Raw genomic sequence first — 27587 nt, forward strand, 5'->3', positions numbered from 1 at the left:
AAAATAAGAGATCTTGTACTTTAAAATCAATATTAATACATTTGAAAATCTCAGTGAAACATACAATTTTCTAGGAAATGGTTTTCCTAGAAAAACTGACTTAAAGGGAAATAGAAAATGTAAAAGGAAAAAAAAATCATTACCAAAGAAAACTCTAGGCCTAGATGTTTTATGAGGATATTCTTTTAGGATTTCAAGGAATAAGTAATTCTCATGCTATCTTTTCAATACTTTACATAGCCTAGGAAAGGAAGGAAAGCTTTCCATTTCAACCATGAACTCTGGTAATAAAAATTAACAAAGATAGGACAAATAAAGAAAAACACAAACTACTCTCATTTATGATTACAGATGCAAAAATAATAACTGCAATATGAGCAAATAAAATTAGTCGGTACATTAAAATAAGACTACACCATGACTAATCAGGGTTTATTTCTTCAGTAAATTTGGAAAACAAAAACCAATAAGATATGCCATAAAATAAAATGCAATTTCTCATGGAAACTCCTAATAAACTATGACTAGAATGTTTTTTAATAATTTTTAATAATTAATAATAAAGAATGTCTTAAATGTCTTAATACTTAGTGGTGAAATGTTAAAAACAATTCCATAAATTAAAAATTGCACAAAATACCTGCTATCATGTGTATTACTTAATAGCATTCTTAATATTCTAGGTTTGTGTAATATGAGAAGATATGAAAAAATGTGCATATAACTGCCAAAAAAGAGAAAACATATCAGCTGAAGTATGACTAGAGCTAATAAGTTCAATAAAGAGGAAAGTTATAAAATGAACCAGTGAAATTCATGAGCATCCCTCAATACAATAAGAAAAAGAAAATAGAATGAAAATATTTCATTCATAAGAGCAAGCAAAAATACTAAATATTATAGCAAAAACATCAAAAGAAACATGCAGAATCTATATTTAGAAAATATGTCTTTGTTTAGGGACAAAAAGAATAAATGATTTTGAATTAAAAGATTCAATACTATAAAGATGTCAGTTCATCCTATAGTTTCATATAAGTATAATATAACCTTTCAAAAAATTGTTTTAGGATTTTAATTGACAATTAAATTAAAATAATCCTAAAATAAACCTTAGAGAAGTATGCAAACACCTTAAAGAAAATTATGAATGTAGTCTTATAATATTTACTTTTCGAAGACACTATAAAGCTACAGTGATTAATACAGCACAATACTAATAAAAGTTTAGATACATCCATAGTCTAGAAGCTAAAACTGAGAAATGGTTTCAAATACTCAATCAGTATGATAAAAGATGTTTTTTTCATGTCAGAAGAGGTAAGATGGTTGTGTAATAAATAACACAGAGATACTTGGTTAATGGCTTAAGGAAAAAATTAAGTTGTATTTCTGTTGAAATTATACATCAGTTGTATTCAAGAGGAATTAAAGAGTTAAATGAATAAAAATATAGTCAAAGAATTGAAACAAAATATTAGCAGAGTGGAGGAAGCCTTTCTAAACAAACCCCCAACATAAAAGAACATTAAAAAGGAGGGAACAATTTGACAACAAAAACCATAAAGTAAAAGAAAATGATAAAATGTAACATATACAATGGGTAAAGGTTAATACCATTAAAATAAACAGTGAGAGCCTTACAAAAACACAAGACCTAGACAAATCCTTTAAAGGAAAAATGGACAAACAACATAAATAAGCAATTCACAAAGGAAGAGACATTTAATACAAATAAATTTATGTCAAATGCTTCATTCTCTATAAGAACCAAAGAAATTCAAATTAAATCAGCAGTACTGTATCCTTTTCCCCTACCAAAACTGGCAAGAAGTTTTTAAAGTAATAGTACTTATTGTTGAGGGCAACAGAACACTTGCAGATACTAAGAGCAGCACACCATGCCCTTTCTGTTGGGCAGTTTGGCAGTATGAATCCAGACTTTTAAAAAAGAACCCATGCTTTGACCCAGGAATCTCACTTTGTAGGAATATATTCTAAGAAAATAACCACTAATTAATATCAAAAATTATTAAAAAGTTATCCATATTCAACTTTTTCTTTATAATGACAAATAATAAAAAACCAATTCAATGTTGAATAAGAGACTTGGTTAAATTATGAGAACTTCACTTTATGCAATATTTCTGTAAATAAAAATTGCATTTTAGATGACTTAAATAACAATGATAGAAATTCACAATATATCATTAAGTGGGAAGAATAGCTCATAAAAGGATAGTAAAAGGATGATTCTAACTTTAAGGAAAAAAGATTTGGGCGCCTGGGTGGCTCAGTGGGTTAAAGCCTCTGCCTTCGGCTCAGGTCATGATCTCAGGGTCCTGGGATCGAGTCCCGCATCGGGCTCTCTGCTCAGCAGGGAGCCTGCTTCCTCCTCTCTCTGCCTGCCTCTCTGCCTACTTGTGATCTGTCTCTGTCAAAGAAATAAATAAAATTAAAAAAAAATTTTTTTAAAGATTTAACAAGTACTTGTATTAATTAAAATGGAAAGGACATGCAACATGACATAGAATTAATTAACTAATTAATTATTTTTATTTTGTATTTCTATATTTTTACACTAAATATGTAAAAAGGGAATTTGCTATAAATTCATTTACAACAAATTTTGTAATGAGGGAAAAATAAGAGGTATTCAAAATGCACAGTGCTTAAGGCATAAAATCCTGATAAGCCACAATAATATGTATGGGGGATAGTATTTAAATCAGTTTAAAATTTCAGAATAATTATAACTAATTTAGGTGGATAATAACTAGCTAGCCTGATCTCACCTGGACTAAAAATGCATGTTGAGTTTTAGCAGTGGTTGAATCAAGCTATCTGAACACAATTTAAACTTAATTTTATTTCAGTTCTCATTATATTATTGGTATGTTTTCTGTATAACACTTATGGTGACAAAATATTAGTTTGTAAAAAAGAAACAATTATGTAAAGTAAATAACAATGAAAAATTTAGTAAGAACCATACCTCCTATGCTTATAAAACTGAGAGCAGCTCACAAGTGAAAAATTCATATATCACATAAAGAATCCAGAAAAAAAGTTAAAGAATTTGAAAAGCCTAATTTTGTATGTGTTTTTGCTTTCAAGATTTACACATTTTTTCCCCAAGATTAAGACATTTTGGCCATCTCAGGCTAGTATAGTTTTCACGTTATAAATTCATATTCAGAATGAAAAAGAAAGAAAGATGGAAAGGGGTCAAGAGGGAGGAGATAACCCAAAGCATAAAAATTTGATGCTGAATCATAACATAGTAAAATGTTAGCTTCCACATGACTAAGAAAAAGCAAGACCCCCATCATTCATGCTGGCAAAAGCTTGCCTTTGCATAAACCATTTCTGTTCTCACTGTTGTAAAACCCATGACTTCAGAAAGGATAGAAAACCCAGAATGACATGCAAAGTAGCACACAACATGTTATGCAGCTGGATGGAGAATATGTCTCTAATGACTTTCTTTCTACACATCAGTTGTAAGTTAAGGTTTTTTTCCCCCCAAAATATCAAATGGCCTTCATGAGTGAGTATGGTACAGAAGCAGTAAAATTTAAAATAATACCCAATTTCCACTTAATTTTAATACTGTATTAGTTAATAGAACGAGTTACTAATTATTTCCTGGGAAAGCGATGGCTACCTTTTGTCTTCACTTCAATTGAACACAACATGCCTAAACACTAGACAATTTTCTGTAACAAATTAAAAATACCATTTTCACCAGATAGCTATTGCCAGATGTTTATCTTAAATGAGACATTATCCATGACCAATAGGAAGATTCACCTGAAGTTGTGTTTGACAACTTCACAAAACTAGTGCAAATTCCCAAATTGTTAGTGCAAATCAGAGTGATGACTGTAAGAGATATCTTACAGAATTAATTAATGACCATGGATTCTACTTATGATACCAAAACTTATACAGTCCTTCTTCTCCACAAAAGCATCAGCAAGAGAGATTTAGGGAAGAAGAAGCACTTTCTGACTGATAGGGAAACTTAATTTTTAATGGTTCTTAACATGTTTCAAAATAATAGTATTAATCACACATCTTCAGAACTAAAGATGCTCATCCTCAGCAGGGTCAGAGGTCATGAAAAGTTAAATCCTGTGAAATCTGGGTGAGATTAATCAACCTATGATCCTATGGGTATCTTAATAAAAACAGCAACCACAATTTAACCTCATGAGTGTTTTCTAAGTGCCAGAAACTGTTCTCAAAGTTTTACTGTATTAATCCTCTTAATGAGTCTATGAGGTAGAAACTCTTACTCTCCCATTTTGGATACAAGGAATTAGAAACATAGAAAAGTTCAGTGACTTGCCCAAAGTCACTCAGCCGCTAAGTGACAGAGCCAGGACTTAAAAACGGTAGCCAAGCTTCAAAATCCACTCGTAAGTCATTACGTACAACACATTCTATAAACTCTTTTTTATAGGTGCTATCCTTGACCATTTTTGACCAGAAGAAATTCAAATTAATGATATAGATTCATAAATTAAGCCATTATTATGATTTCAAGAGGAAAGACTAAGATTATCTTTAACTTAATTTGTCCTTCATCTTTTGACATTTGTTTCTTTTTCATACCTTTCTGTTAAATAAATTCATGAAATAATTTATCTAATAATTTATATGCTTATAGACTAAAAAAGAGAAGGCAAGAATTTCATTCTGTAAACATTATGGGAATAAAAGTTCAAGGACACACTATACATTTACCCTCTCATATATAAACAGATATTAAAGGGAAGAATTTAATTAGGGTACAGAGAGCAGTAAGCATCTTCTCCACACTGATAAGTTTGATATTTCATATATTGTACCTTTAATTTCTCCAAGAAGTTCACTGGTATTTAGTCTTTCCATTTTTTCCTTCCAATCTTTTGAAAGTAGTTTTTCCATGCAGGAGGAATCTATTAGAGCAAAAAAGTAAGGATTAAATATATTACATATGTATTTTTTAGGTATTAAAATATTACAAATCCAAAAAGCCAGTTTATGGAGAAATTCTCTCATTTTAAAATGATCAAAGTTACTTTTCACTGTTCTTTTAACCCTAGGATACAGAAAATTATATTATTGTATCTATCACAAAATACCACAACTGAATTTATTTTTACCAGAATATTATTTGAACTATTCCCAGGAAAAAAGATAATCTTAATAATTTTGTCTTGGTATTATAAATATAATTCTATTAATATTCAGCAGCACTTATCATTTTTTAGACTGATAGGACAGAAAAGGGGGTTCTTTTCTATGATAGGTTTAAGTTTAAATGTTAGTCCTTTCAATCCAAGTGATTTTTTTTTTTTTTAAGTCTAAGCAAAATTAGTGTTCTCTTCAAGGAAGAATGACAAATCTTCAAGGGAGAAGAAACCAATCAAAGTGTAACCACTTCGTCCTTAAAAAAAGAAATAAAATATGGCAATTTTTGTAAAATACCTATTTAGAGAAAAATTCAAAGAAAATAAAGTCAAAATGTTCTCTGTCCCTCAGTAATAAAAACTACTAAAACTTTTCTCTTATATATAAAGGGATATATATTCTTATAAAGGAATACTCAGTTAAACACTACTTTTCCTACTGCATATCTAAATAACATACTAGACTATAGGGAGTGATTATAGTTGTTTCTATAAAGATTCATAAAGGTTACAGAAATCTAAATTTTAGAATGTCCTAATAATCAGCAAAACTTTCTCAATGATTTTTTTTTGTATCTATTAAGATGGGTATGCAACTAGAGCTACCGCTTTCAACTGTATATATATATATATATATATATATATATATATTTTAAGCTTCAAATCTTAACAAATAGGCCATGTTTCCAAAAGGGAATGCAGATTTAAATACTAAATCCTCTGTGAAAAGCACACTTGTATTTAACTTTAACATTCCAAGTGTCAAAATTCTGATAACTTCTTTTTAAAGTTATATTTAAAATAGTTACTCCAATTCCAAATGCCTTTCCTCTCCCATATCAGTGCCTATCTCTTTAGCATTTTCCCTTTCATTTTTTTTTTTCCAACTTCTAAATCTCCTTGAATTTTTTAGAATGACAGTAAGGTCAAGATGGATCCAAAGGGTTTTAGAAACTAGATAAGCTTTCAAAAAAGACAGTGAGCCCTGGGTAAGAAATGAGAACACCGTTGCATCATTAGAAAGTATTGGTGAAAACAATTAACATTTGTCCATGACATGATCAATCAATCAAGGAATGGATGGAATCCAGATCAGTGTGCCATGAAATGGCTGATGAAGAACACCAACCATTCCAGCTCGCTATCACAGAAGCTAAAATTCTTTCTAAATAGAAGTCAGCTTGGTTCTATTAAGTGAAATCTCACTGCCCATTCCCTTCCCTCTTCCCTTTATCTTTCCCTCCTCCTTTTATTCTATTGTTTCCTATTTTTTTAGGCTTCAACAAGTTCTCTACTACCATGATTAAAAATTGGATACTGAGTGACCTTCCAAAAGGAACTATGTGCATATACATATGCCAATTTACATTTAATTTCCAAAATGTTCTCTTGCTTTTATTTCAAATTCAAAAATAAGGTATGTACTTTGTTTTATACACATTTTGTTTTCATGCTAAAGTAATAGAAATGAAAATACTAAATTTGGGAATTAAAAAATAAATCCTCAAAGCCATGCCTAACAGATTAGTTTTAAATTTCTGAGAGAAATCAATGGAACATCAAATCATGGATAAGAATAATCAACAAAATGTCTTCAAGTTCCTATCCTACAATCAGTTCTGTTAGTGCTTTTTCTTTTTTAACCCTTTCATACACATTGTAACATTGCACTAAACTGATAATCAATTATATAAATGCTAAAGCATAATTTGTTTGGTTCAAATTTGAGTTGAGAGTATATATTATAATAGTAAAAGACAAAAGCCCAATTTACTAGTAATGATCACAAATTCAGAGCAAGTTCATAAACTAGGATTAGATACAAACTAAATGTAAAACAGGCTAAAATATGTCTCTCATTTCTATAAATAGACCTGAAATCTTTCAGAGCTCCAGGAAAAGAATGCTGAAGCTTCATGGGAGAAAAATAGAACTGTATGGACAACAGGAACACACACTTCAAACATAAATCAGACCATGTGTACACAGCTTCACATAAAAGCTACTCATTAATAAAATGGTTAATAACATCAAAGCATTTCACATTCCTATTAAAAAATTAATCCTCAACATAATGCTGAGTTAATCTAGTTAACATGAGTTCCCATTTCGGTAGAAGAAACTGAGGGGGAAAAAAATAAAGCAGGCTTTCCATGTTTATATTTATAACTCATGAAAATATTTAATAACAGTCACTGATTGCTTTTCACTACAGGACAAAAGAAGTCACTGCATATAGCTTTATCAATTTAACCTCAATTCTAAGAGATTCCAGGAAGATTCAAAACTCAGGAAGTCTCTTGAAAAACCCCCCTCTTTCTCACCTGATTATCTGACTGCCAACCTCAAAGGGCATGCCACAATTAGTTTTAGCATGCCCCATACCATAATGTAAAGCAAGTAAGATGAGGGGGGAAAGATCAGAAGATACAGAGTAGTAACAAATACCACACAGGTGAAGGACACTACTGCTATCCCTGAGGCGTTTCTGACTTGGAGTGAGGAAATATATAATAAAGTTGTAAATGAAAATTTATGTTTTAAAATTTCCCACTCAACACAATATCCAGGTAAGGGTTTAAATTAAAAGGATTCATCCTTTATGTGGCACATCCTTCAACTACCTTAATAGGACACTAGCTTTACGGAGTTAATTGATCAGATCAGACTTAACGCCATTCTGATCACGCACAAAGGCTAAAACCAAAGAGGTGAGAATAAGTCAAGAAGTCCAGTTTGTATTATGTACACGGGAAGAGTAAGACCACACAGACTGGCTTTAACTCAGTAGTCATGGAGGATTCCAAATGCAATGAAGGGACCTAATATCACCTAGATATTCTTGGACTATTTTATACAGAAAAATATGTTCTAAGCAACTGACTTGAGAACAGCTAATATACTTAGACAGTAGTTCTACAGTTCTCAAAACATGAAATAATACATAGCATATTTTACTATCTGAGTTTGATTACTCAAATTTTAGTATTTTGACTGAATTGCTTTCAGCTAAAAAATAGGAAAGATACTACATACTTTTTGGAAATTATGAGAAAGAACCACAACATTACAAGATTTAAAAAAAGGTCACCATGAAATGTACACATTAAAAAGAATGTAAACCATAATATTTCAGCATAAAGGGGGAAAATGCCAAAATTAACCCAACTTACTTTGAAAGGATTAGTGCCCATAAACTAATACATATTCAGTGAAATGCAGGATTTTATTACATTTATCTTAGGTAATTTTTGTAAATAATGTGATTAAAACAAAATTCAAAAATCAAGAGGTGCACTATAACTCTTGCTTATAATTTAATCAAGGACATAAAAGGCTTTGACATGTTAAAATTCATTCTCAGTCACAGTTTTTTGTTTTTCTCTTTTCCTTTGCACTGTAAGTTTTTTGAGAAACTTCTTCTAAAGAAAAAAGTAAAAATACTATTCAGAAATAATTTTTAATAAATACCCTGCATAATGGATTGCAAAGTAACATTTCTGCTTCCTAAGTATCAAGGTTTCAGGCCAGGTGAGTCAAGAATGCTTTATTGTGCTAACAATTAACTTCATCATACAAGAGAAATTTGAAGTGAGAGTATGTGAAATATTTATTTCCTAACCTGTGTGATAGTATTTTAGGAATAATTTTAAATTATTCTTAGTTAAACAAAGCCACAGCAATATTAACTCCTATTCCACACAAAGTGAAAGTATTTAAAATGTGCCAAAGAGACTAAATAAATAAATCACTGATTGCTAAAACTACAGCATAGGGGAAGAGGAAAGAATAATGGGAAAAAATTTTAGGGCACAGGTTCTTTAAAACAATTCACCTGTGAGTAAACACTATTCCTTCTGCCTCAATGTGATGAAGTTATAAATTCTGAAACACTAGAAACATGACATGAAAAATATCTTTAAAATATTTCAGTGAGAAAAAACAATGACTGCTGCCACAGTATGTAGATTTCTTCTTGCTTTTAATCTTTTAAGAGAATATTAAATCAATTCCTTTTATTTTTACAATAGAATCATAGATCTCAAATGCAATAAATTTTTTATGTGTTCAAGAACAATGGTAAATTATCAAAAGTACCTTTGGCCTTGGTTTACTACTAGTTCAGACTATATACATGTATTTATACTCCAGCTGATCATCCATCCCACATTTTTCATTAGGAAACAGAGATGCACATGCCAGTTACTGTACATTTTTCCACAGTGACAAGTGCTCCACAATACAGTGGGATAAAATTGGAGCTTGGAGAGCTTGAAGAGCACTCTTAAATTTTAATTAAAACCCTCCAAGCTCACTAAAAATAATTAGACACCAAAATGTGCCAGTTTTATTTTGAAGTCACTATAACGTACAAAGCACACTCCCTGACGAATGCTCGTGCTGTCCTTCTCTCTCCCCCTCTCTCCAATGAAACAACTGATTTTCCAAATACGAACAAGGGGGTATAAATAGAGGCTGTTTCCAGGCCTGCTCTTCATGCTGGGAAGCTGACAGAGAAGAGAGCAGAATGGGAGTTTCAGACTGCACCAAATGAACCTAGAATAACTTGCCTTCGCAGAGTTCGAATCACTGACAAACTCTAGATAAAATCCAGTCTGCAAGAAACACGAGTTGTGTCACTGATCTTTTTTGATCCAAGAGCCAAACCTTTAACCTCTTAAATGTTTTTGCTATCTTAAAATATCTCATACAATGCTATATTCCATCCTATTTTTAGCCAAGCAGCGAGAGAAAGCATGCCTTTCCCATACAGCAGGGCAGTGATATAAACATCAACACAGATGCTTTGCCAGGAAGAGCTGGACTTCTCAAGCACTTGATCATTAAGGAATGCACCAACTGTTTTGGATAATCTCGTGCCAGCTCCCTTTTTGCTCCACACTCCCCTCTGGGAGTGGCCAATCTTGTCCTGGTCCTAATTTTTCATTTTACTCCTCCATAGCACCCCCCCATCCCCGAAAATATGAGAAATGGCATTTATGCCTAGCAATGAAAAAGCAGGCTCACTTCCCCAAACAGACCAAAACTTTAAAACAATTAACCCTCCCCTCTTCTTTCAGATAAATTACTAAGTATAAAATGCAATCTGTTTCCTTTGTTTATTCAATATGAACAATTTGTAAATGACTCAAGGATAAAATTCAGAAAATGTTGTGCTAAATTAGAACCATTATAAACATGCTAATGACTCAATGCTTGAGTAAAACATGCATGATCGGTGTGAAGAAATAGATTTAGTTCCTGTGAAATTTTGTTGTGCTGCCTTAAAATGATTTGGTCATTAAATCAGATATTTTTCCTTCCAGGAAAAAATGTTAATTCCACAACCACTTTACTAGATAATATACTGTGAGTGTGCATGTACGTGTGTGTCAATGGGAGCTTTGGAAATGTCATTAGAACTGTTAGATGCAAGATTTTGGCATATTCATAAGGGAGAAAAAGATCCACACTTGAAACCTGGCAGAAATACACATGCAGACATCATTGCATTCGGTGCAATATTCTTTCTTTGCACCATTTTTGTCTACCAAAGTCTTTGATAATTTTTTATGGGAATCCTTTAAAATTGGCACTTAACAGACATTCATGGAAATCACGTTGTTCTAAGCAGGAAAGAGATATATCTTTCATTTGCTTTCCAAGGCTGCTTAGCACCTAAACAGTATCAGAGGGATCACTCAAAAGCAAATTTCTCTCCCATGCCATCAAAGTATAACTACAACCAATGCCAATAGAGAGATAGAGGGGAACACCCAGCAGGCTATTCAGAGGCTCATAGCCTACCGCTGTCAATGAAAGAGACTTCAACGGTCATTAAGACCAACACCCTCACTTCAGAAACAAGAGAACAGAGTCAAGATAAGGAAGTCATTTGCCTTACCCAAGGTCAAGCAGTTGGTGACAGAGCCTGGACTCCAGTTCTGTGCTAGTTTTACTGAAATGACTATTTAAATCATATTTGAACATCAATATTATAGTCTCTATACCACAGCAGCAACTGTAGAAAGGGAATAATTACATCTATTCTTGTTTCCGACACAGAGTGAAGCACTCCAGTTCCTCAGAGAGGGGCACTACAAAGTCCAGGTACTGCCGTGAAAAGTCAGTAGTGTTCAACAGCCAGTTCTCCATACAAACTCCGTTATTCTGGTCTTCCTCTTCCTTCATATTTCCTTTTCCTTAATACCTTATCTTGGTTTGAACTAAGAGCTTTCCTTTTCTGAACATCATCCACTAAGGAATAGTTAAGAGGCTGCTTAAAAATACTATTGAACTTAAAAAGAAATCCCTTCCAAATTAGGTTTTATCTTCATATGGAAGTAAATGTGCAGCCAGAGACCTTGGTTTTTCACGGAAGCTCATTGCCCATGACACCTTCAAATTTACCACAATGTTAACAAGCAAAAATGTTCTATAAGTAACCACGGCTGGGGGCGCCTGGGTGGCTCAGTGGGTTGAGCCGCTGCCTTGGGCTCAGGTCATGATCTCAGGGTCCTGGGATCGAGTCCCGCATCGGGCTCTCTGCTCAGCGGGGAGCCTGCTTCCCTCTCTCTCTCTGCCTACCTCTCCGACTACTTGTGATTTCTCTCTGTCAAATAAATAAAATCTTTTAAAAAAAAAAAGAAAGAAAGAAACCACAGCTGTCCAGGGACGCCTGAGTGGCTCAGTGGGTTAAAGCCTCTGCCTGTGGCTCAGGTCATGGTCTCAGGGTCCTGGGATCAAGTCCCGCATTGGGTTCTCTGCTCGGCGGGGAGCCTGCTTCCTCCTCTCTCTATGCCTGCCTCTCTGCATACTTGTGATCTCTGTCTGTCAAATAAACAAATAAAATCTTAAAAAAAAAAAAAAAAGAAAAGAAAAGAAACCACGGCTGTCCATCTTCATAAAATTATTACTCATCATGACCTCCTCTCATGACCTTCCCTATATTTTGTGGCTCCGTTGCCAAAAGCTAAGGTAATCAAACCATAGAACATAGGACACTGTTCTTGGGTTCTATAAATGTTTCATTTTTACATTTTTCAATACTTAACTGCTTTTTAGAAACTATTTTAGACTGTGAAAACAATAACTTTGGTGTCCTATATCCCTTCTTTAGGTTTCTTTGGGGAAATATTTCTGAATACCACTATCATCCTGATGGAGTTACCAGTCACAGAGCTCTACCGCCAGCTTCCTACTGCTCCTGCTAGCCACACAGACAGTAATTTTCTCCACTGAAACTATGTGGAAAGGCTCTCTTAAAACTTGGGTTGGAAAGTATAAGCATGTGGACCTGACTTGTCATGCCCATCTTCTCTGGCACATGGAAAGAGCCTGTATGAAATAAGAGTGAATGAAGCCAAAAATATGAAGAAAAACAGACAGGAGAGAAGAGAAAATAAACAAAATCTTCACATCTTTACATATATACATGCAACATATGTTAAAATCTTTACATCTACATATGCTAAGTATGTTAGCATATTTACATCTAAAAAAAGCAAAGCCAAACAAATTTTTTTAAAGATTTATTTATTTATTTGAGTTGGTAAGGGCTGAGGGGAGAGAGAGAGAGAATCTCAAGCATACTCCTCCGCTGAGCACAGAGCCTGATGTGGGGCTTGATTTCACCACCAGAAAATCATAACTTGAGCTGATATCAAGATTTGGATGCTTTGGGGCACGTGGGTGGCTAAATGGGTTAAAGCCTCTGCCTTCAGCTCAGGTCATGATCCCAGGATCCTGAGATCGAGCCCCACATCAGGCTCTCTGCTCAGTGGGGAGCCTGCTTCCTCCTCTCTCTGTGCCTGCCTTTCTGCCTACTTGTAATCTCTGTCTGTCAAATAAATAAACAAATAAATAAAATCAATCTTAAAAAAAAAAAAAATTTGGATGCTTCATCAACTGAGCCACCCAGGCACCCCAGCCCTGGTTATGGAGCCAAAGTCCCAAAACCCACAGTCACACCAGTTGCAGACCCAGGAGGCTTGACAGTGTAAGTTCTAGTTGAAGTGCAAAGGCCTGAGACCCAAGAGAACCAGTGGTGTAGTTCCAGTCCAAAAAAAGAGCTGCTCCTGATCTTCTTGGTAATGTAAGCTGATAGAGTCCTATTTATTGCTTAAGCTAGTATGAGTTGGGTTTCTGCCCTTTGCAGCTTAAAAAAATAAATCTAAACAATATTAAAACTATAATAAAAACTGCCATACCTACTCAAATCTTTTATATTCCAAATGGTAACACACTGGAAACTACCAAAACCAACATGTTAACTTTTACTACCAGGTTAAAACAATTATTATCCAAATCTTGAAATAAACCTCTGCTTTATTGAAAGATATGTAGCAACTTTAAAGTAATCTGTTGTAGGAGTACTAGGGTGACTCAGTCGGTTAAGCATCTAACTCTTGGTTTTGGCACAAGTCATGATCTCAGGGTTGTGAGATCGAGCCCTTTGTCAGGCTCTGTGCTCAGCAGGCAGTCTGCTCAAGGATTTTCTCTCTCCCCATCTAAACTTCCTCCACCTCTCTAAATTAATTAATTAATTAATTAAACTGTTATAGGATTGTTATTTAAAATTTAGCTATCTAAATTAAGATTTTCTAAACATGATGCAACCAAAAGAAAATATAGCAGAAATAAAGTGGAAGATGGTGTAAAACAAAAAACAAAACCCAAATCCAAACTAACAAACAAAAAACTCCCATTTAAAATCAGCAAGCCCCTTGGGGTGCCTGGGTGGCTCAGTGGGTTAAACCTCTTCCTTTGGCTCAGGTCATGATCTCAGGGTCCTGGGATTGAGCCCTGCATTGGGCTCTCTGCTCTGCAGGAAGACTGAGTCCCCCACCCTCTGCCTGCCTCTCTTCCTACTTGTGATCTCTGTCTGTCAAATAAATAAATAAAATCTTTAAAAATAAAATAAAATCAGCAAGCCCCAATTTCAGTTTTGTGTTCATCAAAACAACTTCACTGTTCTGGTTAATTCACTTTTTATTTAGTGTTATAATGAAATTACAAAATAAGGTTTTTTTTTTCTGATGAAATAGCCTTTCTTGTCTGTTTTATTTCTTTTTTTTTTTGTCTGTTTTATTTCTACATAGACAATTCATAAATATAAATTTTTTTAAAGATTTTTTATTTATTTATTTGACACAGAGAGATCACAAGTAGGCAGAGAGGCAGGCAGAGAGAGAAAGAGGAGAAAGCAGGCTCCCTGCTGAGCAGAGAGCCCGATGCGGGACTCGATCCCAGGACCCTGAGATCATGACCTGAGCCCAAGGCAGCGGCTTAACCCACTGAGCCACCCAGGCGCTCCCATAAATATAAATTTAACATAAGGTTATACTTCTTAAATTGGTTTTAAGAACCTCCATAATCTAGGCCTAGTGATTCACTGCCTATTATTCTTCCTGCATGAAGCTTTTCATTCTGTTCAAATGAGGGCACTAAATATATATCACTCTTTTGTACAAAACATGTGTTTTTTCACTTTACCTTTGCACATGACGTCCTTCTGATCTGAATGTCTCCCCAGTTCTTGATGCTTTCTAAAACCCTTCCTATTTTGTAGGGCCTACATTATTAAATACCACCTCCTCAATTATACCTTGGAAATTCATATCCTCCAAAAAACAAAATAAACTTGTTGAGCATATATTATCTGTCAGGCACTGTGCTTTTTATATTCTCTTCATGGATCAACTCATTACCTCTGACCTTCACAACTCTTTTCTACATCTATCACTGCTGTTACTTAACAATTTTACCACCATATGATTAAGTTCCTACTGCATTACTCTAACTAAATATTAAGTTCCTTGATGGTCAAGAAATGTTTCCAATACTACTTTGCATTCTTCCATTATATTTAATCCAGAGCTCTGCATATAGTAAGTACAAAAATAAATTCCCTAATATACTAAAAAAAATTACGTTTTTGTGTATGTCAAGCAACTACAGAACAACTTTGCTTTTTAAAATTAATCATACTGATGTATAATTTAATATATACATGTAATAAAGGCACTCATTTTAAATGTAAATTCTATGAATTTTGCCTAATTATACATTCATGTATCTGTCACCCCAAAGAAGATAATAGTTATCTTGTGCTCTCTTTCAATGATCCATAATCCTAGCCCTGGGCAACCACTGAACTGATTTCTATTACTACAGAATAGTTTTGCCTACTCTTGAATTTCATAAAAGACTATGAAAGAATACAGTAGGAACTTTTTTGAATACAAATTAAGATTTTTGAAATTCAATCATGTTGCAACATGGGTTAGCAATTTGGTCCTTTTTGTTAATGGGTAGATTTCCATTTTATACACACAAAACTTGTTTATCTATTTATCTGTTATGGACATGCAGATTTTCCCCACTTTTGAGCTATTAGAAATAAGGCTAATAGAAAAACTCATTCATAATCTTTTTATTAATATGTCTCTTTTTTCCCTCTATAATGGAATTTCTTCTAAAAGTACGGCTGTTCTGTGCCTGAATTTATTTTTTTAAGATTTTATTTATGTATTTAATTTAGAGAGAGAGAGTGAGCAAGGGGAGAAGCAGCTGCTGAGGGAGAAGGAAGAGGGAAGAATCTCAAGCAGACTCTGCACTGAACACTGGGCCCATTGCGGGGCTAGATCTCCAACCAGGAGATCATGACCTGAACCAAAAGCACGAGTCAGAGGCTTACCAATGGGGCCACCCAAGTGCCCCCGTGACTGACTCTATAAGAAACTGTCAAAAAGTTTTCCAAAGTGGTTGCATCATTTTATACTTCTACCAACAAAGTATGAGATTTCTAGTTGCTTCATTTTCTCATTAACAATCCTAGTATGTTAATGGTAGTCATTCTGGTTTTGCCTTAATGAATTTTAAGAGTAATTTATATATTTAAACATATTTTATAAACTACACATTTATATGTTATATATACACATATTTATATTACATATTATATACACATAGTTAAGAATTATCTATTTAAATATTTTGTCAGTTATATGTATTGTAAATATTTTTACCTGGTCTGCAGTATGCCTTTTTATTTTCACAAGGTGTATTTTAAAGAGCAATAGTCATTTACTTTGATGTTACCCAATTACCAAGTTTTTCTTTATGAGCAGTGTTTTCTTGGTACCATCTAAAGAATCTTTACCTCCCCTGAGATCACAAACTTATTTTTCTGTGTTTTCTTCTAAAGCTTTATGTTTTAGCTTTATATTTAGATCTATAATCCACTTTGACTTATTCTGTGTGTGTAAGTCTATTTCTAGATTCTAGATTCTTTGTTCTGTTTTATTGATCTGTTCATTAACCTTATACCATACCAAACTGTTTTGATTATTATAGCTTTATGGTAAGTCTTGAAATGACATAGTTTAAGTCCTCCAAATTGTTCTTCTATTTGACTTTATTATTATAATATTTCTTTTTTGGCTCTCTTAGGTTCTTTGCATTTCCATATAAATCTTAGAATTTTAGAATCAGGTTGCCTGTCCAAAAAAGATCTTGGATTTTTACTATACTTATCTTGAATCAATTTTAATCCTGTATCATCTTTAATATACTTAGGGGCATCTAGGTGGCTTAGTCAGTTGAATATTTAACTATTGATTTCATCTCAGGTCATGATTTCAGGGTCCTGGGATAAAGCCCCATAGGGTTGGGCTCTACTCAGTGGACAGTCGCTTGAGATTCTCTTTCTCCCTGTCCCTGCCCATCCTCCCTGCCTCCCTGTCTCTCTCTCTTTATAAAATACATAAGTAATCTTTAAAAAATAATATCTTCAAAATTATGAAATTTTCCTTAAAGTTCTGTTTTAGCTTCATCCCACATATTTTGGTAGGTTTTGCTCTCATTATCATTCAGTTTAATATATTTTATAATTTTCCTTGTTCTTTCTTCTTTGGTATATGACTTATTTAGACATATGTGGTTTAATTGCCAAATATTCAGGAATTTCTAAAATTTCTTTTTGTTATCTATTTTCAATTTACTCCCATTGTGGTCAGAGAATATACTTTACATAATTTCAATCTCTTTATATTTATCGTGATGTGGTTTATGGACCAACCTAGACTTTATCTTGTGAGATGCTCCATATTCATTTGAAAAGAGTAATTATTCTGCAGTATTTTTAGTATAATGCTCTATCAATGTCAATTAGCCTAAGTTGATTGATAGGATTGTTCAGGTCTTTGGATTTTTGTTTATTTGTTTTTCCCTTCAAATTATAAAAGATGATTACTGAAATCTCCAACAATTGCATTGTTACATCTCTTCTTTTTTTCCTTTCAGTTCTGTCAACTTTTGCTCCATGTATTTTGAACCTCTTCATAAGTAGGAATTTTATAACTCCTTTATGAATTGACTTTTTAAGCATTATAAATATATATTTTATATACACAAATATATATAAAGAATAAATATTATTTTTTATCTCTGGAGTATTTCTTTTTTTGAAGTCTACCTTTATATTATTATAGCCATTTCAGTTTTATTATCACCAGTATTTGTATAGTGTATTTTTGCTCACCCTCCTACTTTTAACCTATCTACATCTTTATATTTACTGTATTTCTCATAGCCAGTGTATTAGTTAAATCATTTTAGATATGATCTGACAATCTCTACCTTATAAAATTACTAAAGTCTATTTACATTTAATGTAATTATTAATAGAGGTTAAGTCTATCATCTTGCTTTGTTTTCTATATTTTTACCTATATTTTTTCCTTTTGTCCCCTTTCCCTGACTTATAATTAATTTATTTTTTTAGAATTTCATTTATCTTCTCTATTGACTTATTACCTATACCTTTGTTTCATTATTTAATAGCTAATCAAAGATTTTCAATATATGGGGCACCTGGCTGGCTTAGTTAGTAGAGCAGGTAACTCTTGATCTTGGGGTTGTAAGTTCAAGCCCCAGATTGGGTGTGGAGGTTTGCAAAAAAATTTCAATATATACCCTATTGCAACAATCTATGAACAAATTATATACTACTTCAAATATAATGTAAGAAAGTTAAAACTGCTCCCCATCTTTTGTGTTATTGTTGTGATACATATTATTTTATTATAAACTCCATAACACATAGTTATTGTTTTTGCTATAAGGTCAATTATACCTAAATTAATTACTAGAATTACAAATTTCTTTTATCTTTGCCTTCAGATATACCATTTCTACTACTCCTCTTTTCTTTTAAAATCTGAATTTCCATTTTCCTTCAGGCTGACAAAATTGCTTTAGATTTTTCTGTGGTGAAAATCTACTGCAATGAATTTCCTGAACTTTTGTTTGTCTGAAATACCTTTATTTCATCTAAAATTTTTAAGAATATTTTTGTTAAATAATGTTTATGTTCATGTTAATGCTAATGTTAAATAATATTTTTGTGAAATAATATTTTATTAAATAATGAATTCTAGGTTAAAAATGTTTTTTTCTTCCTTTAGGACTCCTAAAGATGTAGTTGAAATATTTCTACCTTGTATTTTTTCTGATGTGAAGTCAGGGATAATCTCTTGGTACTGCTATAAACAATGTGTCTATGGTGACTTTTAAGATTCTCTTTTGTTAGCTTTCAGCAATTTGATTTTGGTGTGCTTTGATATACATTTTTCTTTCTCTTTGTCCTCAAATCTGAACTTCTATATTTTTTGACAAAATTTGGAATTTTTTCAGCCATTTTTTCTTCAAATACACACACACACACACACACACACACACACTTTTTTGGGGGGTATCTATCACCTTTAAGTACTCTTATTGTACATATGGTACATCATTATTTCTCATAAGCTATGAGTCTTTGTTCAGTTTTTTCTCCCTGTGCTTCTGTTTGGATGGTTTTGATCGCCCTGTCTTTAGTTTCACTTACCTTTTCATCTACAGTTAATTGTTTGCATTTACATTTATGAGGTATTTATTTTTAAATCTCAGACCCTATATTTTTGACTTCCTGAATTTCTATATGCTCTTTTTTATTGTTTCCATTTCTCATTATTATGTTCATATTTTCCTTTAAATCCTTGAATATATTCATAATAGCTATTTTATTTTTTATCAAAGTATAATTAACATACAGCATCATTTTCAGAAGTATAATGATTTAACAATTCCATATATTTTTCAGTGTTCATCAAGATAAATGTATTCTTAATCCTCTTTATCCCTTCCCCTACCCACCTTCTGTCTCCCAACCAGCAGTTTTTCTCTGTATCCCACGTCCACTTTTTGTCTCTTTCTTTCTTTGTTCATTTGTTTTGTTTCCTAAATTCCACATGAGTGAAATCATATGGTATTTGTATTTCTCTGACTGACTTATTTCATTTAACATTATGCCTCTAGGTCCATCCATGTTGTTGCAAATGGCAGTTTCTCATTCATTTTTATTGTTAAGTAATGTTCTAGTGTGTGTGTGTGTGTGTGTGTGTGTGTGTGTGTGTATTACATGTGTATAGGATTTCTTCTTCATCCATTCATCTATAGATGAATGTTTGGGCTGCTTCCATGTCTTTGCTATGATAAATAATAAATAATAATAAATATAAATTTATGATAAATAATAAATAATAAACACAGGGGTGCATATATCTTTTTGAATTAGTGTTTTCCTTTACTTTGGGTAAATACACAGTAGAGGAATTACTGGATCACATGGTAATTCACATAGAGATCACATGGAGAGAAACCTCCATGCTGTTTCCCACAGTGGCTGCACCAATTTGCATTTCTCCTGACAATGGATGAGAGAGTTTCTTTCTCACCACATCTTCATGAATACTTGTTATTTCTCGGTTTTGATTTTAGCCACTCTGTCAAGTGCAAGATGATATCTCACTGTAGTTCTGATTTGCATTTCCCTAATGATTACTGATGTTGAGCATCTCTTCATGTATCTGTTGACCATTTGTATGTCTTCTTCAGGAAAGTGTCTTCAGGAAAGTTAGGTCCTCTTCCATTTTTTAATTGGATTTTTTTTTTTTTGGTGTTAAGAGGTATAAGTTCTTTATATATTTTGGATATTAGCTCCTTATTGGATATATCATATGCAAACATCATCTTCCACTGAGTAGGTTGCCTTTTTGTTGATAGTTTTCTTCCCTGAACAAATGTTTTTCCTTTTGGTATAGTACCAATAGTTTAATTTTGCTTTTGTTTCCCTTGCCTGGGGAGACACATCTAGAAAAATGTTTCTATGGCCAGTGTCAAACTGCCTATGTTTTCTTCTAGGAGATTTATGGTTTCAGGTTATAATAGCTATGCTAAAGTCATTGTCATTGCTAATCCTATCATCTCTGTAATTTCTGGGTCTCTTTCTATTGACCAATTTTTCTCATGCTTATAGGTTTGTTTTCTTGCTTTTTCATATGTCTAGTATTTTTACTGGATACTGGATAATATGTATATTATGTTTCTGAGTATTTGGAATTTGTTCTTTCCCTTTCAGTGGTTTGAATTTTCTTCAGATGGGTATCCATTTTCTCATGGATTATCTTAACTAGTTTGAAGCTTCTTTTTAAGCTTTTTAATAATGGATTTATTTGTTTGTTTGTTTGTTTATTCATTTATTTAGTAAAATAATCTCTACACTCAGCTTGGGGCTCAAATTCATGACCCTGAGACCAAGAGTCACATGCTCTTCTGACTGAACCATGGAGGTGTTCCTAGAGTACGTTTTACTCTAGGGATAATTTATTCTCATTCCAAAGGTATGGCTTTTCTGGGTCTCCACTGAATGCCCTGAGTGTTTAATGAGGACACTCCACAGTAGCAAGTTAGAACTTAAATAATGTCTCCCAATAATATGTGAACCCTGATAGTTTTGCAGTTTAGTAGTTTTTCTTTTCCAGGTAGTTGTCCTTTGCCCAGCCTCTTATATTCAAACTCTATTTAGGTACACTAAGTGGTCAGCCAAAAACTCAAAGGGACCCCAGACATTTTTGAAGTTTTCTCTGTATAGCTCCTTCCACTCTCAGACTTCCACCTGAAAATTATAGCCACTACAATTTCCCAAAATTCTGATGACTGCTCAGTTCAGTGAGTTTTCTCTACAGTACTTGGGTCTCCCTGCATCATGGTCTGGTAAATGCCACTAGATAGAAAGCCAGGATAATCTTATGGCTCAGTTTGTTTTACTTCCCTCATAGATTATAGTCTTGTGCATCTTGTTTTCTAATTTCTTAAAAACAATTGTTATATATAATTGATCAAAACCTCTTGTTCATCTTAGAAGATTAAGTCCCTATTTGAACATTATTAACTTACGTTAATTGTCATATACCAAACACTATACTCAATAATTCATATAATACATCTATTAAAGTGCCCAAGGAAAATTATTTAAATAGACCACATGTTGAATGATAAAGCAAGTCTAAGCAAATCTCAAAGAATTGAAATCATGGAAAGCATGGTTTTTGACCACAAAAGAATCAAATAGAAATAGGTACTAGGAAGATAACTATAAAATCCCTAAATCAGGATTTAAGCAACACATTTAAACAATCTAAGATACAGAATTTAAACCACAACAAAAATTAGATAATATTTTGAACCAAATTATAATAAAAATCTGACATACCAAAAATTGTCAGATAATCCAGTTACTAAAACTTTAAATGCAAATATTACAAAAGCAAAAAAATTGAAAACTAATTACCCAAGCTCCATCTTAATCTACAAAAAATATACCAAATAAACCCCCAAAAAGGGATGATGATGAATATAATCTCAGAGCATAAGTCAATGATCTAGAAAATTGTAGTCTAATAAAAAAAATCAATAAAACTAAAAGACAGTTCTTTGAAAAGATTAATGAAATTAATATACCTTCATCAAGATTGATTAAGTAATAGAGAAATCATAATATTAGAATTAGTAATGAAAAAAGAGATATAACTATATATGCCTATAGATATTGATAGTAAGATACACTGAAATTTATTCTAATAAATTTGAAAATTTGGATAAAACAGAAACATTTCCTGAAAAATACACTTATTAAAATATAAAATGAAAAAACAGTTTTATGTTTGCTAAAGATATTGAGCTTATAATTAAAAGCCCTCCCACAGAGGTGATTCCAGAGCCTGTCTGCCACACTAGTGAATTTTTCCAAACATTCAAGGAAGAAATATTACCAATATTATGCAAACTCTTCAGATAATAAAATAAGAGGAAACACTTCCTTTTATGAGGCCAGAAAAACCTTGGCAAGTACATTACAAGAGAAATCTACAGACCAATGTCCTCATAAACATAGATTCAAAAATCCTCAATAATATTAGCAAATATAATCCAACAATATAAAGAAAAAGGCCAAGAGGAAATTATTCCAGGAATGCAAAGTTGCTTAAAAATTCAAACATCAATATAATGTACCTTATAATAAAAGTGAAAAAATTATATGATCATTACAGTAGATGCAGAGAAAACATATTGTAACATTCAGTACCCATCCAAGATTTAAAAATAAACAAAGAACTTTGGCAATCAGGAATAAATGATCACTTCCTTATCTTTATCATACATACACAGCAAATATCATTAGTAATGGTGAAATACTGAATCCTTTCTTCTAAGCTCAAAAACAAAACAAAAATATCTACTATTACCCTTCTAGTCAACATTATCCTGGTGATGCTAAGTAGATAAATAAGATAATTAAGACAAACAAATATGTATGTGTCCAACTTCTGGTGTCCAGCCTAGCATTTAAGGAGCTTAGAAGTTGCCACTATTCTAAAGACAATTAAAAAGATGAAAAAACTGAAAAACCAACAACTCTTTGGAGATCCATCAGAAAAATTAGGTCACAGAGCAAATCAGTGTTCCAAGTATTGCAGAGAAAAATAGGTAGATACAGAGGATCATATTACTGGGACAAAAACCCATGAACAGAAACTTCCATGGGAATCAGTACCTATAAAGGAAAACTTGAACTATAATTGACAAACTGCTGGAGGCTCATGATGGGCAAGAAAGTTAAAAACTCCAGGGAACCCAGTAATAGGGAACCCCCACACTTTTGTGAGTTTTACCTCAAGGTGCTCTATCAGCCCCTTTGCAGGGGGAGAAGAAAAGAAACCATTTTGAAATGTACCAGAGCATTCTCTTCTTCTTAACAAAACCAGTCCTCAGAAGAAACTATTTGACCAGAGTCTAACGTAGTAGGATTTTACTGAAACCTAACCTACCTGGAGAAGTGAAATACCTAACTCCAGTTTCCACTAGTCATGTATAAGAAGGAAAATAGCCAACTCCAGCCAAAGTATCCCACCTAAAGAGGTGGAGTGGTACTGAGAAGAAACACTGGTGAAGTTCACATTCCAGGGGCACATTGTCACCAAAAGACTGAGGCCTGTTCAAAGGACTAAGAAATGCTTTTCGTCCCCCTATGTCTCACCACTAAATCACTAAGGGCTTATTTACCACAGTTTCTTTGATCCAATACATCATGTCTGCCATTCAACCAAAAACGAAACAAAACATCAACAACAACAACAAAAAAAGACACAAAAGACAAACAAACAAACAAACAAATCACAAGGCATACTAAAAGGAATAAATAGACAGTTTCAAGAGACTAAACAGACTCAGATATGGAAGGAATGTTGAAATTGTCAGATGAAGTATATTTCAAAACTGTGATTAATATACTAAAGGCTTTAATGGAAACAGTAGACAATATGCAAGAACAGATAATGTAAGCAAATAGAAATTCTAAGAAAGAATCAAAAAGAAGTACTAGAGATCCAAAACACTAACAGACATGAAGAATGGTTTTGATGGGTTGGTTCATTCATAGACTAAAAACATCTAAAGAAAGAATTCCTGAGCTTGAAGATGTGACAATAAAAACTTCCAAAACTGAAAAGAAAACAATAAAAAGACTGGGGGAGGGGGAAAATAGACCAGAATATCTAAGAACTGTGGCAGAACAAAAGCTGAAAGATATGTTTAAGGGGAATACCTGAAAAATGATAAAGATAGAAAGAAACACAATTAATATTTTAAGCAATAATGACTAAGAATTCCCAAAATAATGTCAGACACCAAACCACAGATCCAGGAAGCTCAGAAAGCATCAAGCAGAAAAAATATAAAAACAAAAACACTAGACCTAAGTCTATAATATTCAAACTATACAAATCAAAGATAAAGAAAAAAAATTTGAAAAATCCAGATGGAGAAAACAACTTACCTACATAGAAGAGTGAAGAATTACATTGAATTCTCTTTGGAAACCAAGCAAGCATGAAGATTGGAATGAAAAAAATAAAACCACTGACCTAGAATTCTATACCTGCAAAATTATCCTTCAAAAGTAAAGAAGAAAGATTTTCTTAACCAAAAAGAAAAAAAAAATATGAGGGAATGTGTTGCCAGTAGACTTGGACTTCAAGAATTATTAAAATAAGTTCCTCAGAAAAGAGAAAAATTATATGTCAGAATTTAAGATCTACATAAAGAAAGGAAAAGCATTAGAGAATAAGTAAGTGAAGATAGAATGGAAACTTCTTTTATTCTTAATTGAGGTAACAAATACATTTATTCAAAATAATAATAGCAAAAAGGTATTTGATTATGTGTGTGGGGGGGGGGTGAAATGTGATGGATTACTTTAATTAATTTTTGAGTGTTGAACCAGCCTTGCATACCTGAGATACATCCATACATAGGAGTAGATGTATACCTATGTATAAGTGAAATGAATGACAGTAATGATGTAAGGGATAGGAAGGAGGAACTAGGAATATTTTGTTGTTATGAGGTACTTATATTACCTATGAAAAATACAGTGTTACTTGAAAGTATACTTGGACTACTTGTAAATGCATATAGCAAACCCTAAGATAAATTCTAAAAAAAAAGTTTTCAAAAGTATAATTGATAATCTAACAAAGGAATATAATATCTAATTGAAACCACACAAAGGGCAGAGAACATATAGAAGACAAAAATAAGAACAAAGAATAGAGATAATAGGAAATGTGGCAAATACGATGGATAATAATCCAACTACATAATAATCACCTTAAAAGCCAGTGGTCTAAATATACTACTTAAAAGATAAAGACTGTCAGAATTGACAAAAAATTAGGACCCAACTATATGTTGTCTAAAAGAAATTCCCTGTGCATACAAACACACATAGAGATTAAAAGTAAAGGGATGGAGAAAAATGTATCATGCTAACTCTAATCAAAATTAAGCAGGAATAGCTATATTATTTTCAGACAGATTAGATTTCAGAAGAGGAAAGTTATCAGGGACAAAGACGGGCATTACGTAATGATAAAAGGGTCAATACTCCAAGGAAATGCAACAATACTTAATGTGTATGTACCTGACAACAGAATGTCAAAATACATGAGGCAAAAACTGATACTGCAAGAAGAAACAGATCCAGCAGCAGAAAACAGTAAGGATAGAGTTGAACTCAACATCTTTATCATTTACTGGATATAATGGACATGTATAAACTACTTAATTCTATAGTAACAAATTAAACATTCCATTCTTCTTTTGGGATTTTGACTGAGATCACAGACCTAGAAACCAGTTAGGAACATATTTAATTTGAAATTAAAAACAAAACGCATTTCCACTGGTATCATAAAATATTAAATACTTAGATATAACTCTAACAAAATATGTACAAAATCTATATGAGGAAAACTACAAAATTCTGATGGGAAATATCAAAGAAGAACAAAATAAATGGAGAAATATTCCATGTTTTTTGTAGATTTTTAAAAATCAATTAGAGGAACTCCCTCTCTTTCCAAGTTTACTGGGAGTTTTTATCATGAATGAGTGGTAGATTTTGTCAAATGCTTTTCTGTATCTATTGATATTATCATGTAATTTTTCTTTTTAATATGTTAAAGCGATGGATTACAAATATTGATTTTTGAATGTTGAACTAGCCCTGTATATCTTAAATGAATCCCACTTGGTTATGGTGTATGATTCTTTTTATACAATGTTGGATTTGATTTGTTAATATTTTGCTGCAGGTTTTATACCTATATTCATGAGAGATATTGGTCTGCAGTTTTCTTTTCCTATAATATATTTGTTTAGTTTTGGTATTAGGGTAATGTTAATTCACTAGTGAACTCAACTGGGCTTAACACTTTCTGTTTTGGAAAGTTATTAATTTTTTATTCAATTTCATTAATAGATACAGGCCTATTCAGATGGCCTTTTTCTTTTTGTGTAAAATTTGGCATCACTATATGCAAGGTCTTTTCAGCAAATGGTGCTAGAACAACTACGGACAACCGTGCATAAAAAAATAAATATAGACATAGATATAGACCTTATACTCTAAAAGTATAACTCATAATAGATTATTGACCTAAATGTAAAAGGCAAAACTATAAAACTCCTAGGAGATAACGTAAGAAAAACCTAGATGGGGTGTCTGGGTGGTTCAGTCAGTTGAGTGTCCAACTCTTGATTTTGGCTCAGGTCATAAGCTCTGGGTCAGGAGATGGAGCCCCATGTCAGGCTCCACACTGGGGATGAAGCCTGCTTAAGGTTCTCTCGCCCTCTCTATCTGCCCCTCCTTGCCTTGGCTCACACACACTCTCTCTAAACAAACAAAGAAACAAAGAAAGAAAGGGAAAAGGAAAAGGAAAAAGAAAAAGAAAAAAGCTAAATGACCTTATATAGCAATGACTTCTTCAATCCAACACCAAAAGCACAATGAAAAAATAATTGTTAAACAGATTTCATGAAAATTAAAATCTTTTGTTCTGCAAAAGACAATGTCAAAAGAATGACAAGACAAGTCATTACAAACTTTGAGTTGTAAAATAAATAAGTCTTGGGATATAATGTACAACATGGTGGCTAAAGTTAATGTTATATTTTATAAATTTGTTAGAATAGATGTTAAAAGTTCTCATCATAAGAAAACCTAATTTTGTATCTATGTATGATGACAAATATTAACTAGACTTACTTTGGTGATCATTTCAGAATACATACAAATATCAATTTATTATATTGTATACCTGAAACTATTATAATGATGTTATACTGTCAATTATATCTTAAAACAACAGTAAAAGAGAATGGCCAAAATAGGAACACCGACAACACCAAAGGCTGTAGAGGATGTGGAGCAACAGGAACTGTCATTCATTGCCGGTGGGAATGTACAATATTAAATCTTTCTGAAAGACAGCTGGTAGTTTCTGGCAAAACTAAACATACTCTCCACTTATGGCCGAGCAATTGCACTCCTTGGTATTTAACCAAATGAACTGAAAACATATCCACACAAAAACCTGAATATGGATGTTGATAGCAGTTTTATTCAACATTGTGAACACATGAAAGCAACAAAAGATGTCCTTCAGTAGGTGAGTGGAT

General features: G+C 32.7%; 1 protein-coding gene across 22 annotated transcripts in view; it reads right to left on the bottom strand.

Annotated features, from left to right (window-relative positions):
• The window catches only part of SOX6 (SRY-box transcription factor 6), a 621788-nt gene that overhangs the window by 263963 nt on the left and 330238 nt on the right, over nt 1-27587 (bottom strand). For all 22 annotated transcript variants that reach the window (XM_059137084.1, XM_059137116.1, XM_059137061.1 and 19 more), the window contains one exon: nt 4857-4946. In XM_059137084.1, the coding sequence (XP_058993067.1) occupies nt 4857-4946 (90 nt within the window). The remainder of the gene's footprint in view (nt 1-4856; nt 4947-27587) is intronic.

The sequence above is a fragment of the Mustela lutreola genome, chromosome 1, assembly GCF_030435805.1.
Source record: "Mustela lutreola isolate mMusLut2 chromosome 1, mMusLut2.pri, whole genome shotgun sequence".
Taxonomy (NCBI): domain Eukaryota; kingdom Metazoa; phylum Chordata; class Mammalia; order Carnivora; family Mustelidae; genus Mustela; species Mustela lutreola.